This window comes from Rhinoderma darwinii, unplaced genomic scaffold (assembly GCF_050947455.1).
Source record: "Rhinoderma darwinii isolate aRhiDar2 unplaced genomic scaffold, aRhiDar2.hap1 Scaffold_2815, whole genome shotgun sequence".
NCBI lineage: Eukaryota > Metazoa > Chordata > Amphibia > Anura > Rhinodermatidae > Rhinoderma > Rhinoderma darwinii.
In genome coordinates, this window is record NW_027463101.1 from 19,547 (window position 1) to 35,480 (window position 15,934).

Here is a 15,934-nt window from a genome sequence, read left to right on the forward strand (position 1 = left end):
AGGATTTGTTTCCAGAGCATTAGTGTGAGGCGGCTACTAATGGGAGACCTTGGGGTCTTTATTAACCCATCGGCGCCCTGCGATCACGTTGCGGGTGTGCCGCTGGGGTGACAGAGGGAGCCCCTCCCCCTATCAAACACCTTAGACCTAAAGGGTTAAACTGCCGTAATCGGAGTTCTCTTCCCTTCGGGCTGTGAATAGTCGCCGCGCTCCGGCCGCTGATGTCGTGGGTACCCTGGCAGCGCCCGTGAGATATATCCGTCACTCGTCGTGAAGGGGTTAACACTAACGCCTCATACACACGACCGCGTGCGCAGGCCGATTTTTCACGGACCCGATTCACCCGCTAAAGTGAACGAGTCGGTGAAGAGTATCGGGTGCCGCTTGGTTGCCGGGGTCGCGCGCGAGGCCTTAGTTCGCCGTTTCTATGTAACTCTGGACCTGGGTTTGATATTTGTACTAAAATAAAGACAAGGGGTTAAGAAACAGGACGGGTGATAACAGAGGAGAATAGCGCGCCGGTACCTTCTTGTATTTCTGGTAGCTGTCCTTCTCCAGCTGCAGCCTCCGTCGCTCTGTGTCGTCCGGTTTATATTCCTCTGGTACGACGTAGTCTGCGGGGCGGTCAGCGCTGCACATCTCACAGCCGGGGCGCGTGGGCTTATTGATGAAGGTGCACGAGGGGCACGGCCAGCCGGGCTGCAGGGGGCAAAACATCATGAGAGGGGGCAAAACAGGACATGAGGGGGGCAAAACATCTCGTGACACACCACTGCCCCCTGCTGGAGATGTTACAATGTGTCGGTGCAGGAGGTTTCAGCCGGGAGGACAGGACACATTTTTGCTGCTGATGTTTAGCTGGTAGAGGTTTGTCTGCGCTGATACATTGTAACAAGTCAATCAGCAGTGAGAGCAGAACTAAAGGCCGATGATCATGAACCCGTGTAAACACGCCAGCGATCGGCCGGTGAACCAGTAAACGCTTGTTTGTTGGCCGATTGGATCTTTTACGCGCCGCGCGTCTCCCAATGTAAACAGCGGATCATCTGCGGACGAGCGATCGTATGATCCCGACCACAGACAGAAAGCGCCAACGAGCGCCGCGATCAGCGCTCCTCATGGGCAGAAATCTCCCGGGGTAATCGAGCTTTCAGCCTCTTTGTGTAAACAGACAGTTCACCGACAGCAAACAGAGATCTTGAAAATGGAGAGGACTTGGAGCACAAGTCTATTAGACTGGCAGATAACTTTATTGACAGGTACAACACACACGGTACCCACCTGAGCGGGTGAGGGGGGCGCGGCGGGCACAGGGGGGTGAGGGGTCACGCTCGGGGTCCGCAGCTCCAGGTGCAGGTTTTGCTCCGGCTCCGATTTCTCCGGCCGCAAATTCTGTGGAACTAAAAAAATAAAACGATCTGATGAGAAAAATTCCCAACACGAAGCAGAATTCTACACTAGGTGTCACTCCACCAGATCCGGCCGCCGGCAATGTAACTGTCCCCCTCCCTTACAATTAACAGATGGAGCAGGTTTTATTGTCCCCCCCGGAAGCGCTGCAGGGATGGAGCAGACGCAGGAGCTCTTGGCGGTCGCCGTCTTCGGTCGTGGCGGTTCTCGGGGGGCCCCACCAGGTAACTCACCTCTGCCGTTCTTTGGGCTCGGCCTGGCGGGTACGGTGTTAAACTTCCCAGGCGCGGGCAGCGGGGGGAGGGGCTGGTAGATGCAGCTTGAATACGGATCTTGCGGCGTCAGTTGCGCCTGCTTTGCGCCCAGCAGGTAGAGGAACGCGGTGTCGCCATCTTTCCTGATCCCGTAAGAGCCGACGGTCCGCTCGTCCGCGCACAGACATTGTCCGATAATCCAGCGCTGAATACCGGGGTGGAACTGATACTCACGGAAAATCTGAAAAAGAAAAGCCGTCACCTGGGAGAGCTCTGCACCCACACAGTCAGCGGATGCTCTTTATACTCTAGTCACATCCAGAGCTGCAGTCACAGTTCTGCCACTGGCTCCCTTAATCTGTCAGTACAGAGGCAAGACTGCCGAGGCCAGGGGCAAAAACCACATCTCCCACAATGCAGCACAGCAGAGTCTGCAAGGTCATGCAGCCTAAAAGCAAACAAGAAAGCAGCAGAATTTTGATTGCAGCTCTGAATGTGACTGGAGTATAAGAGAATAGTGACTAACACAGCAGGAAACGTGCAAAATACTGGAAGTGAAGAAGAGGCGATCACAACCCCAGGAACGCTGCTCCGAAGGAATAAACTGCAACCAAATCACCACCCGCGCCGCCACACCGACCATATTGTGCCACCATCCATAACATGCCACCGTCCACACCGTGACACCTCCACCGACACACCACCATCCAAAACATGCCACCGTCCACACCGCACCACCTCCACCGTCCATACCGCGCCACCATCCACACCGCGCCACCGTCAACACCACCGTCCAAAACATGCCACCATCCACACCGTGCCAGTCAACACCACTGTCCACACTGCGCCACCTCCACACCACTGTCCATAACATGCCACCATCCACACCACAACACAGTCCACACCACCGTCTATACCACCATGCCACGTCGTCCACACCCTAACGCTGCTGCTCAGGTCCTCGTGGACATTGATGCGGATGGTGAATCCTCTTGTTCTCCAGTTATTTCAGAGGGGGATGTGCAGCCGTGTGGAAGACAAAACTCGCACAGCGGCGCTCCTCTAAGTTGGATCAGCGGCAATCTTCTGTCCTGTCGCTGATCCCAAAATAAAAGAATAACATGGGCAGTGACAGTGCTTCAGCGCGGTGGGCGGGGCTTCACTCACCTGTTGCTTCAGAGTGGCGACTGTAGTGTGAGCGTTCACATACGTGGAGATGTTCACAGACGCCGACGCGTCCTCCACCCCGACCTTCATGCTGCGGAGCGAAAATACACGTCACATCTGTGCGGAATATCGGACACCGGAGCCGTCACCGTCACATGACTCACCAGATCTCGCTTTTTGTGTAGCAGACGGGTTTTAGCTGAGTCTGCACCGGAACCTTCAGCTTGGCGAGCTCTGTAGCGTAATGAGCCGCCATCTTCTGATCTCCGGCTTCAATGGATCTGCTGAGCCGCGCGGCTAAATCCTCTGGAATACGGAAAAATGTTCAATAATTCCAAAATGTCAGCGCCCGACCGCCCGAAACACCAGAGCCCAACACTCTGCGTTATCTGTCTTACATAGGACTGCAGGTAACACTACTACATTATCTGTAATCAGAGAGTTATCACTGTGTTATCTGTGGTGTTACATAGGACTGCAGGTAACATCTACTACATTATCTGTAATCAGAGAGTTATCACTGTGTTATCTGTGGTGTTACATAGGACTGCAGGTAACATCTACTACATTATCTGTAATCAGAGAGTTATCACTGTGTTATCTGTGGTGTTACATAGGACTGCAGGTAACATCTACTACATTATCTGTCCTCAGAGAGTTATCACTGTGTTATCTGTGGTGTTACATAGGACTGCAGGTAACATCTACTACATTATCTGTACTCAGGGAGTTATCACTGTGTTATCTGTGGTGTTACATAGGACTGCAGGTAACATCTACTACATTATCTGTAATCAGAGAGTTATCACTGTGTTATCTGTAGTGTTACATAAGACTGCAGGTAACATCTACTACATTATCTGTACTCAGAGAGTTATCACTGTGTTATCTGTGGTGTTACATAGGACTGCAGGTAACACTACTACATTTTCTGTACTCAGAGAGTTATCACTGTGTTATATGTGGTGTTACATAGGACTGCAGGTAACATCTACTACATTATCTGTACTCAGAGAGTTATCACTGTGTGTTATCTGTGGTGTTACATAGGACTGCAGGTAATATCTACTACATTATCTGTACTCAGAGAGTTATCACTGTGTTATCTGTGGTGTTACATAGGACTGCAGGTAACATCTACTACATTATCTGTAATCAGAGAGTTATCACTGTGTTATCTGTGGTGTTACATAGGACTGCAGGTAACATCTACTACATTATCTGTGCTCAGAGAGTTATCACTGTGCTATCTGTGGTGTTACATAGGACTGCAGGTAACACTACTACATTATCTGTAATCAAAGAGTTATCACTGTGTTATCTGTGGTGTTACATAGGACTGCAGGTAACATCTACTACATTATCTGTGCTCAGAGAGTTATCACTGTGCTATCTGTGGTGTTACATAGGACTGCAGGTAACACTACTACATTATCTGTACTCAGAGAGTTATCACTGTGTTATCTGTGGTGTTACATAGGACTGCAGGTAACATGTGCTACATTATCTGTCCTCAGAGAGCTATCACTGTGTTATCTGTGGTGTTACATAGGACTGCAGGTAACATCTACTACATTATCTGTACTCAGAGCGTTATCACTGTGTTATCTGTGGTGTTACATAGGACTGCAGGTAACATCTACTACATTATCTGTACTCAGAGCGTTATCACTGTGTGTTATCTGTGGTGTTACATAGGACTGCAGGTAACATCTACTACATTATCTGTACTCAGAGAGTTATCACTGTGTTATCTGTGGTGTTACATAGGACTGCAGGTAACATCTACTACATTATCTGTACTCAGAGAGTTATCACTGTGTTATCTGTGGTGTTACATAGGACTGCAGGTAACACTACTACATTATCTGTACTCAGAGAGTTATCACTGTGTTATCTGTGGTGTTACATAGGACTGCAGGTAACATCTACTACATTATCTGTAATCAGAGAGTTATCACTGTGTTATCTGTGGTGTTACATAGGACTGCAGGTAACACTACTACATTTTCTGTACTCAGAGAGTTATCACTGTGTTATATGTGGTGTTACATAGGACTGCAGGTAACATCTACTACATTATCTGTACTCAGAGAGTTATCACTGTGTGTTATCTGTGGTGTTACATAGGACTGCAGGTAATATCTACTACATTATCTGTACTCAGAGTTATCACTGTGTTATCTGTGGTGTTACATAGGACTGCAGGTAACATCTACTACATTATCTGTACTCAGAGAGTTATCACTGTGTTATCTGTGGTGTTACATAGGACTGCAGGTAACATCTACTACATTATCTGTAATCAGAGAGTTATCACTGTGTTATCTGTGGTGTTACATAGGACTGCAGGTAACATCTACTACATTATCTGTACTCAGAGAGTTATCACTGTGTGTTATCTGTGGTGTTACATAGGACTGCAGGTAACATCTACTACATTATCTGTACTCAGGGAGTTATCACTGTGTTATCTGTGGTGTTACATAGGACTGCAGGTAACACTACTACATTATCTGTAATCAGAGAGTTATCACTGTGTTATCTGTGGTGTTACATAGGACTGCAGGTAACATTACTACATTATCTGTAATCAAAGAGTGATCACTGTGTTATCTGTGGTGTTACATAGGACTGCAGGTAACATTACTACATTATTTGTAATCAGAGAGTGATCACTGTGTTATCTGTGGTGTTACATAGGACTGCAGGTAACATCTACTACATTATCTGTTCTCAGAGAGTTATCACTGTGTTATCTGTGGTGTTACATAGGACTGCAGGTGACATCTACTACATTATCTGTAATCAGAGAGTTATCACTGTGTTATCTGTGGTGTTACATAGGACTGCAGGTAACAACTACTACATTATCTGTAATCAGAGAGTTATCACTGTGTTATCTGTGGTGTTACATAGGACTGCAGGTAACATCTACTACATTATCTGTACTAAGGGAGTAATCACTGTGTTATCTGTGGTGTTACATAGGACTGCAGAGAGTTATCATTGTGTTATCTGTGGTGTTACATAGGACTGCAGGTAACATTACTACATTATTTGTAATCAGAGAGTTATCACTGTGTTATCTGTGGTGTTACATAGGACTGCGGGTAACATCTACTACATTATCTGTACTCAGAGAGTTATCACTGTGTTATCTGTGGTGTTACATAGGACTGCAGGTAACATCTACTACATTATCTGTACTCAGAGAGTTATCACTGTGTTATCTGTGGTGTTACATAGGACTGCAGAGAGTTATCATTGTGTTATCTGTGGTGTTACATAGGACTGCAGGTAACATTACTACATTATTTGTATTGAGTTAACCCTGTGTGTTTCAGCTCTGCTACATCTGCATACATGTATGGAGAGTGATGCAGGTGGAGTAGACCCTTCTCTCACCTGTCGTGTACAGATCTGTCGGCTCGGTTTCTATAGATGGCGATTTAAACCCAATGGCGTCCAGTGAGAGGCGGGGCTTATCAGCGAGCGGGGGCTTTAATACTGGAACATCCACCTGGGACTGCGCAACTGAAGGGAAACAAAGTAAAGATGAGCAGACGCCCCACCCCCACATTACTAATGAGCGAGGCTCCTCCCATTATCACTGCACCGGTTCAGAGTTCCGCCATTAGAGGACACGGAAGAAAACCGTTTTTGGCATCAGCTGGTGACCGAAGGAGAATTGCGCGGCTCATAAATTACGATGAGGGCCGCAACTGACAGAATAAGAGGAGGAGAATCATACGGTCTTGGCCAATCACAGCTGCTCGCTCCTTCGTCTGAGCCTCCCCTGCCCTAGTAGTGCATTGGTCATGACTCCCCCGGTGCTCACCTCTCCTGGCTTCCCGCAGCGAGCTGCTCACCACCGTCCACCATTTTTGCGCTTCCCGTTCGTCATCGAATTGAAAGGTCATGACACTGCCGGGCGTCTGGAGGAGGGTCATCTGGTGGCAGCGCGGCGACTTCAGATCATACAGGACGTCTCGCAGCTGGAAATCACCAACGATCTGAAAGACAAATCACTCACGTAAAATGGGAGGAGCCAACAGTGTCCCTGCAGCCCAAGAGAAAAGGCGGTGCTTGTAGATAAGGAGGCAGGAGGGGTGGTGCTTGTAGATAAAGAGCAGAGAGAAGGCGGTGCTTATAGATAAAGAGGCATAAGGGGCGGTGCTTGTAGATAAGGAGGTGGGAGGGGCGGTGCTTGTAGATAAAGAGCAGACAGAAGACGGTGCTTATAGATAAAGAGGCATAAGGGGCGGTGCTTGTAAATAAGGAGGCGGGAGGGGCGGTGCTTGTAGATAAGAAGGGGACTGGAAGTGCTTGTAGATAAGGAGGCGGGAGGGGCGCGGTTTGAAGATAAGGAGGCGTGAGGGGCGGTGCGTGTAGATAAGGAGTTGGGAGGGGCGGTGCTTGAAGATAAGGAGGCGGCGAGGGGCGGTGCTTGAAGATAAGGAGGCGGCGAGGGGCGGTGCTTGTAGATAAGGAGGCGGGAGGGGCGGTGCTTGTAGATAAGGAGGCGGGAGGGGCGGTGCTTGAAGATAAAGAGCAGAGATAAGGCAGTGCTTATAGATGAGGCGGGAGGGGCGCGGTTTGAAGATAAGGAGGCGGGAGGGGCGGTGCGTGTAGATAAGGAGTTGGGAGGGGCGGTGCTTGAAGATAAGGAGGCGGCGAGGGGCGGTGCTTGAAGATAAGGAGGTGGCGAGGGGCGGTGCTTGTAGATAAGGAGGCGGGAGGGGCGGAGCTTGTAGATAAGGAGGCGGGAGGGGCGGTGCTTGAAGATAAAGAGCAGAGATAAGGCAGTGCTTATAGATAAGGAGGCGGGAGGGGCGCTGCTTGAAGATAAGGAGGCGGGAGTAGCTGCGCGTGTAGATAAGGAGGCGGGAGGGGCGGTGCTTGTAAATAAGGAGGTGGGAGGGGCGGTGCTTGAAGATAAGGAGGCGGGAGGGGCTGCGCGTGTAGATAAGGAGGCGGGAGGGGCGGTGCTTGTAGATGAGGCGGGAGGGGCGGTGCTTGTAAATAAAGAGACAGGAGGGGCGGTGCTTGTAGATAATGAGGGGAGGGGAGGTGCTTGTAAATAAGGAGGCGTAAGGGGCGGTGCTTGTAGATAAGGAGGGGACTGGCAGTGCTTGTAGATGAGGCAGGAGGGGCGCGGCTTGAAGATGAGGCGGGAGGGGCGGTGCGTGTAGATAAGGAGTTGGGAGGGTCGGTGCTTGTAGATAAGGAGGCGGGAGGGGCGGTGCTTGTAGATAAGGAGGCGGGAGGGGCGGTGCTTGTAGATAAGGAGGTGGGAGGGGCGGTGCTTGTAGATAAGGATGCGGGAGGGGCGGTGCTTGTAGATGAGGAGGTGGGAGGGGTGGTGCTTGTAGATGAGGAGGTGGGAGGGGCGGTGCTTGTAGATAAGGAGGTGGGAGGGGCGGTGCTTGTAGATGAGGTGGGAGGGGCGGTGCTTGTAGATGAGGTGGGAGGGGCGGTGCTTGTAGATGAGGTGGGAGGGGCGGTGCTTGTAGATGAGGAGGTGGGAGGGGCGGTGCTTGTAGATGAGGAGGTGGGAGGGGAAGTGCTTGTAGATAAGTTGGTGGGAGGGGCGGTGCTTGCAGATAAGGAGGTGGGAGAGGCGGTGCTTGTAGATAAGGAGGTGGGAGCGGCGGTGCTTGTACATAAGGAGGCGGGAGGGGCTGTGCGTGTAGATAAGGAGGCGAGAGGGGCCCTGCTTGTAGATGAGGATGTGGGAGGGGCGGTGCTTGTAGATGAGGTGGGAAGGGCGGTGCTTGTAGATGAGGAGGCGGGAGGGGCGTGCTTGTAGATGAGGTGCGGTGCTTGTAGATAAGAAGGCGGGAGGGGCGTGCTTGTAGATGAGGAGGCGGGAGGGGCGGTGCTTGTAGATGAGGAGGTGGGAAGGGCGGTGCTTGTAGATGAGGAGGCGGGAAGGGCGGTGCTTGTAGATGAGGAGGCGGGAGGGGCTGTGCGTGTAGATAAGGAGGCGGGAGGGGCGGTGCTTGTAGATGAGGAGGTGGGAGGGGCGGTGCTTGTAGATGAGGAGGTGGGAAGGGCGGTGCTTGTAGATGAGGAGGCGGGAGGGGCGTGCTTGTAGATGAGGTGCGGTGCTTGTAGATAAGAAGGCGGGAGGGGCGTGCTTGTAGATGAGGAGGCGGGAGGGGCAGTGCTTATAGATAAGGAGGCGGGAGGGGCGGTGCTTGTAGATGAGGAGGCGGGAGGGGCGTTGCTTGTAGATAAGGTGGGAGGGGCGGTGCTTGTAGATAAGGAAGTGGGAGGGGCGGTGCTTGTAGAGAAGGAGGCGGGAGGGGCTGTGCGTGTAGATAAGGAGGCGAGAGGGGCGGTGCTTGTAGATGAGGAGGTGGGAGGGGCGGTGCTTGTAGATGAGGAGGTGGGAAGGGCGGTGCTTGTAGATGAGGAGGCGGGAGGGGCGTGCTTGTAGATGAGGTGCGGTGCTTGTAGATAAGAAGGCGGGAGGGGCGTGCTTGTAGATGAGGAGGCGGGAGGGGCAGTGCTTATAGATAAGGAGGCGGGAGGGGCGGTGCTTGTAGATGAGGAGGCGGGAGGGGCGTTGCTTGTAGATAAGGTGGGAGGGGCGGTGCTTGTAGATAAGGAAGTGGGAGGGGCGGTGCTTGTAGATAAGGAAGTGGGAGGGGCGGTGCTTGTAGATAAGGAGGTGGGAGGGGCGGTGCTTGTAGATAAGGAGGCGGGAGGGGCGGTGCTTGTAGATAAGGAGGCGGGAGGGGCGGTGCTTGTAGATAAGGAGGTGGGAGGGGCGGTGCTTGTAGATGAGGCGGGAGGGGCGGTGCTTGTAGATAAGGATGGGACATAGTGACAGGATTATAGTTGATATCGCGTGACAGGAGTTATAAATGTATCACGTGACGGGAGTTCTTGTCACATGACAGAGGTCAGTCACTACGTCACATGGCAGGTGATATCGCTGTACTGTCGGGTATATACGGGAGCTCAGCAGCCGGGATATGACGGGGAGGGGACACGTGTCTGGCTCTTCTCACCGCTCCGCCCGGGCTCTGGGCCACCGTTTGGCTCCTCCGTACGGACAGACGGAAATCCCCAGCTCTCTCAGGCTCCACACTCAGCTGTAGGTGCACCGTGTCCCGGCCGCTCCCCGCTTCCTCCAGCCAGGCCCGGGCCGATACCAGCACCGTGGGCAGTGGCTGTGAGGGGACAGAACCCCCGCACGCCATGTCTCCCCGGCCCGGGAGAACGGAGCTCACATTCACTTCCTGGTGATCCGCCCTCTGTGGGTCGTGAGTCGCACTGCAGCCTGTCATATCTAGCGGTGGTGACCCTGAGCCTGACTACCCCCTGCTGGCTATGACTGGTACTGCAACGCTGGCGTTTATAGCTGATAATCTAACGCCACCTCCCCCCTCCCCTGACCTGTTCATTCACCAGTGTATCTGATACTGTCTGCTGAGCTGTGTATCTAATCCTACCATGTGTGATACTGTCTGCTGAGCTGTGTATCTAATCCTACCATGTGTGATACTGTCTGCTGAGCTGTGTATCTAATCCTATCATGTGTGATACTGTCTGCTGAGCTGTGTATCTAATCCTATCATGTGTGATACTGTCTTCTGAGCTGTGTATCTAATCCTATCGTGTGATACTGTCTGCTGAGCTGTGTATCTAATCCTACCATGTGTGATACTGTCTGCTGAGCTGTGTATCTAATCCTACCATGTGTGATACTGTCTGCTGAGCTGTGTATCTAATCCTACCATGTGTGATACTGTCTGCTGAGCTGTGTATCTAATCCTACCATGTGTGATACTGTCTGCTGAGCCGTGTATCTAATCCTATCATGTGTGATACTGTCTGCTGAGCTGTGTATCTAATCCTACCATGTGTGATACTGTCTGCTGAGCTGTGTATCTAATCCTACCATGTGTGATACTGTCTGCTGAGCAGTGTATCTAATCCTACCATGTGTGATACTGTCTGCTGAGCTGTGTATCTAATCCTATCATGTGTGATACTGTCTGCTGAGCTGTGTATCTAATCCTACCATGTGTGATACTGTCTGCTGAGCAGTGTATCTAATCCTACCATGTGTGATACTCTCTGCTGAGCTGTGTATCTAATCCTATCATGTGTGATACTGTCTGCTGAGCTGTGTATCTAATCCTACCATGTGTGATACTGTCTGCTGAGCTGTGTATCTAATCCTATCATGTGTGATACTGTCTGCTGAGCTGTGTATCTAATCCTATCATGTGTGATACTGTCTTCTGAGCTGTGTATCTAATCCTATCGTGTGATACTGTCTGCTGAGCCGTGTATCTAATCCTATCATGTGTGATACTGTCTGCTGAGCCGTGTATCTAATCCTATCATGTGTGATACTGTCTGCTGAGCCGTGTATCTAATCCTATCATGTGTGATACTGTCTGCTGAGCTGTGTATCTAATCCTATCATGTGTGATACTGTCTGCTGAGCTGTGTATCTAATCCTATCATGTGTGATACTGTCTACTGACCTGTGTATCTAATCCTATCATGTGTGATACTGTCTGCTGAGCTGTGTATCTAATCCTATCATGTGTGATACTGTCTGCTGAGCCACTGTATCTAATCCTATCATGTGTGATACTGTCTGCTGAGCTGTGTATCTAATCCTATCATGTGTGATACTGTCTGCTGAGCTGTGTATCCAATCCTATCATGTGTGATACTGTCTGCTGAGCTGGGTATCTAATCCTATCATGTGTGATACTGTCTGCTGAGCTGTGTATCTAGTCTTATCATGTGTGATACTGTCTGCTGAGCCTCTGTATCTAATCCTATCATGTGTGATACTGTCTGCTGAGCTGTGTATCTAATCCTATCATGTGTGATACTGTCTGCTGAGCTGTGTATCTAATCCTATCATGTGGGATACTGTCTGCTGAGCTGTGTATCTAATCCTATCATGTGGGATACTGTCTGCTGAGCTGTGTATCTAATCCTATCATGTGTGATACAGTCTGCTGAGCTGTGTATCTAATCCTATCATGTGTGATACTGTCTGCTGAGCTGTGTATCTAATCTTATCATGTGTGATACTGTCTGCTGAGCTGTGTATCTAATCCTATCATGTGTGATACTGTCTGCTGAGCTGTGTATCTAATCCTATCATGTGTGATACTGTCTGCTGAGCTGTGTATCTAATCCTATCATGTGTGATACTGTCTGCTGAGCCTCTGTATCTAATCCTATCATGTGTGATACTGTCTGCAGAGCTGTGTATCTAATCCTATCATGTGTGATACTGTCTGCTGAGCTGTGTATCTAATCCTATCATGTGTGATACTGTCTGCTGAGCTGTGTATCTAATCCTATCATGTGTGATACTGTCTGCTGAGCTGTGTATCTAATCCTATAGTGTGATACTGTCTGCTGAGCTGTGTAGCTAATCCTGTCATGTGTGATACTGCCTGCTGAGCCACTGTATCTAATCCTATCATGTGTGATACTGTCTGCTGAGCTGTGTATCTAATCCTATCATGTGTGATACTGTCTGCTGAGCTGTGTATCTAATCCTATCATGTGTCATACTGTCTGCTGCTGAGCTGTGTATCTAATCCTATCATGTGTGATACTGTCTGCTGCTGAGCTGTGTATCTAATCCTATCATGTGTGATACTGTCTGCTGAGCTGTGTATCTAATCCTATAGTGTGATACTGTCTGCTGAGCTGTGTATCTAATCCTATCATGTGTGACTCCTGGGACTGGCACGCAGCAGTTAGAGGCCACTATCTCCAGGTCGTCAGGACATGCTGGGAGTTGTAGTACCAGACCATGGTAATAGTCACGTGATCTGTCTCTGTTTGGAATCGTCTTTCACTTTCGTTTCTCTCTTTTCTAGGCTCTGCCAGTAATAAACATGGCGGTTTACTGGCGCAGAGCGTGATGACGTAGGTGCGTTTCACCAATGAGCGTGCTTGTTTTTAGGTCGCGTATATCTGAGGGGCAGAGCGAGTGTCCGGCGGCAGTGAGGAGCGGGTACCGGTGCTGAGGAGGCGGCGGAGGTGAGAGACGGCGCTGGTGCCAGAGATTCATGGCGGCCGCTGCCTCCGGGCCGGGGGTTCCTGCAAAGAGCGGCTGTGATCCCGAAACGCACTCCAATTACCCCTAGAACTCCAGTCACTCCTAAATCTCCACTGTCACCCGACACACCCTCCAGTCACAACCTAAATCTGTACTGTCACCCGACACATCCTCCAGTCACCCCTAAATCTGTACTGTCACCCGACACAGCCTCCAGTCACCCCTAAATCTGTACTGTCACCCGACAGCCTCCAGTCACCCCTAAATCTGTACTGTCACCCGACACACCCTCCAGTCACCCCTAAATCTGTACTGTCACCCGACACATCCTCCAGTCACAACCTAAATCTGTACTGTCACCCGACACAGCCTCCAGTCACCCCTAAATCTGTACTGTCACCCGACACAAGCCTCCAGTCATCCCTAAATCTGTACTGTCACCCGACACAAGCCTCCAGTCACCCCTAAATCTGTACGGTCACCCGACACATCCTCCAGTCACCCCTAAATCTGTACTGTCACCCGACACAAGCCTCCAGTCACCCCTAAATCTGTACTGTCACCCGACACATCCTCCAGTCATCCCTAAATCTGTACTGTCACCCGACACAAGCCTCCAGTCACCCCTAAATCTGTACGGTCACCCGACACATCCTCCAGTCACCCCTAAATCTGTACTGTCACCCGACACATCCTCCAGTCACCCCTAAATCTGTACTGTCACCCGACACACCCTCCAGTCACCCCTAAATATCTACTGTCACCCGACACACCGTCGTCACCCCTAAATCTCTACTGTTACCCGACACACCCTCCACTGTCACCCCTAAATCTCCACTGTCACCCGACACACCCTCCAGTCACCCCTAAATCTCCACTGTCACCCGACACTCCCACCAGTCACCCCTAAATCTCTACTGTCACCCGACACACCCTCCAGTCACCCCTAAATCTCCACTGTCACCCGACACACCCTCCAGTCACCCCTAAATCTCTACTGTCACCCGACACTCCCACCAGTCACCCCTAAATCTCTACTGTCACCTGACACACCCTCCACTGTCACCCCTAAATCTCCACTGTCACCCGACACACCCTCCAGTCACCCCTAAATCTCTACTGTCACCCCTAAATCTCCACTGTCACCCGACACACCCTCCAGTCACCCCTAAATCTCTACTGTCACCCGTAAATCTCTACTGTCACCCCTAAATCTCTACTGTCACCCGACACACCCTCCAGTCACCCCTAAATCTCTACTGTCACCCGACACACCCTCCAGTCACCCCTAAATCTCTACTGTCACCCGACACACCCTCCAGTCACCCCTAAATCTCTACTGTCACCCGACACTCCCTCCAGTCACCCCTAAATCTCCACTGTCACCCGACACACCCTCCAGTCACCCCTAAATCTCTACTGTCACCCGACACTCCCTCCAGTCACCCGTAAATCTCTACTGTCACCCGACACACCCTCCACTGTCACCCCCTAAATCTCTACTGTCACCCGACACACCTTCCAGTCACCCCTAAATCACTACTGTCACCCGACACACCCTCCAGTCACCCCTAAATCTCTACTGTCACCCGACACTCCCTCCAGTCACCCCTAAATCTCTACTGTCACCTGACACTCCCTCCAGTCACCCCTAAATCTCCACTGTCCCCCCTCGAGCCCTTGGCCTGGTTGTGGGGTGATTATTCTGTCGTGGTCTCCAGGTGACGTCCCGCTTCTGCCATGTTGTCGCTGGTGTTTCTCTGCGGGCAGAAGTTGGTATCGGATCACAGCTCCCTGCGCCGGGCGCTGCACATCATCCCGGAGGAGTTGTACCCGGTGCTGTTCAGAGCCGCATTCCTGGGCAAGAAGACGCTGGTGCTGCAGGATTTGGTGCAGCGATGGCCGTTTTCTGTGCTGAGTCTCCAGCGGCTGCTGCAGGATGACGGGCGACAACACCCCGTCCAGCTGTACGAGAGGGCCAACAAGCTGTGTGTGCAGACCGTCATACTGGGCGTCATGGCGTACCTGAGGGAGTTACTGGAGGGGCGGCCGCTGAGGTGAGGGTCTATGCCGGAGTCTTCAGGGGACCGGTGTCCCTGTGGTTAGGGACCTGGGTGCGCACTTGGTAGTCGTGCGGGTCACGTCCCTTCATTCCATCTTCAGACTGTTTGGTTTTGCCCGCAGGAAGCCGAGGCTGCAGCTCCTGGACATGACCGGCACCCACGACGACGGGCTGGAGCAGGGCCCCGACACCATGAGCCTCTGGTCCCGCACCGTGGCCCTCGCCAAGTCCTGCATTGATATCGCCAGAAGACAATGTGAGGAAACGGCTGAAGGGTCGAAGCGCAAGAAAGGGCCCAAGGACGCGGCGCTCTCCTCAGCGGCAGGTCACGGCTCGGTGTGTGTGGAGGTGCGGGTGGATCTGTTTGTGAACAGCACTTCCTACGGTGTCCTGCGGGAGGCGCTGCTGGTCGGCTCCCATGGCCCCTTGCGTTTGCAATGCAGAAACATTCGAGCGGAGGAGCTGTCTCTGCGGAGCACGGTGGGACTACTGGAGCTGCTGAACCCCGCCGGCCTCCGGCAGATAGACCTGAGGTTTAATAACCTGGGGGTCCCGGGTCTGAACGCTCTGCTCCCGCACATGGCGCGCTTCACCCACCTGCAGAGCCTGAAGTTACCGTACAGCAACATAGACGTGAGGCGCCTCTCACCCACCACAGAGGAAGCCATGCAGAACATCGCCGCCCAGATCTGCCAGCTGCCCGCACTCAAGGAGCTCAACCTCGGATCTTCAAGGCTCTCTGGACGCTTAAGACAGCTGCTCGGGTAATAATGGCTTGTGGGTTGATCATATGATGTAATGACGGCCCATCAGAGGTCAGTCTGTGATATGCTCCAGAGCTGCACTCACTATTCTGCTGGATGATGATTACATCTCTGGAGTATAATACAGGATGTAACTCAGGATCAGTACAGGATAAGTAATGTAATGTACGTACACAGTGACTCCACCAGCAGAATAGTGAGTGCAGCTCTGGAGTAT

At 51.5% G+C, this 15,934-nt stretch overlaps 2 protein-coding genes across 3 annotated transcripts in view; one reads left to right on the forward strand and one right to left on the reverse strand.

Moving 5' to 3' along the window:
- Positions 1-10,133, reverse strand: part of LOC142703562 (ranBP-type and C3HC4-type zinc finger-containing protein 1-like) — a 27,082-nt gene extending 16,949 nt beyond the window's left edge. The window contains exons 1-8 of one of the 2 annotated variants that reach the window (XM_075848239.1): positions 9,854-10,133; positions 6,673-6,847; positions 6,240-6,368; positions 2,996-3,137; positions 2,832-2,922; positions 1,644-1,905; positions 1,282-1,400; positions 526-699 (exon numbers count right to left, since the gene is read on the reverse strand). In XM_075848239.1, the coding sequence (XP_075704354.1) occupies positions 526-699; positions 1,282-1,400; positions 1,644-1,905; positions 2,832-2,922; positions 2,996-3,137; positions 6,240-6,368; positions 6,673-6,847; positions 9,854-10,132 (1,371 nt within the window). In that variant the 5' untranslated portion in view covers position 10,133. The remainder of the gene's footprint in view (positions 1-525; positions 700-1,281; positions 1,401-1,643; positions 1,906-2,831; positions 2,923-2,995; positions 3,138-6,239; positions 6,369-6,672; positions 6,848-9,853) is intronic. The other variant, XM_075848240.1, reaches the window with a different exon arrangement.
- Positions 9,735-15,802, forward strand: LOC142703564 (leucine-rich repeat-containing protein 14-like). The gene is made up of 4 exons (XM_075848241.1): positions 9,735-9,939; positions 12,796-12,872; positions 14,613-14,948; positions 15,076-15,802. The coding sequence occupies exons 3-4, from the start codon at positions 14,632-14,634 to the stop codon at positions 15,719-15,721; spliced, it is 963 nt and encodes a 320-aa protein (XP_075704356.1). The 5' UTR covers positions 9,735-9,939; positions 12,796-12,872; positions 14,613-14,631; the 3' UTR covers positions 15,722-15,802.
- The last annotated feature ends 132 nt before the right edge of the window (positions 15,803-15,934 follow it).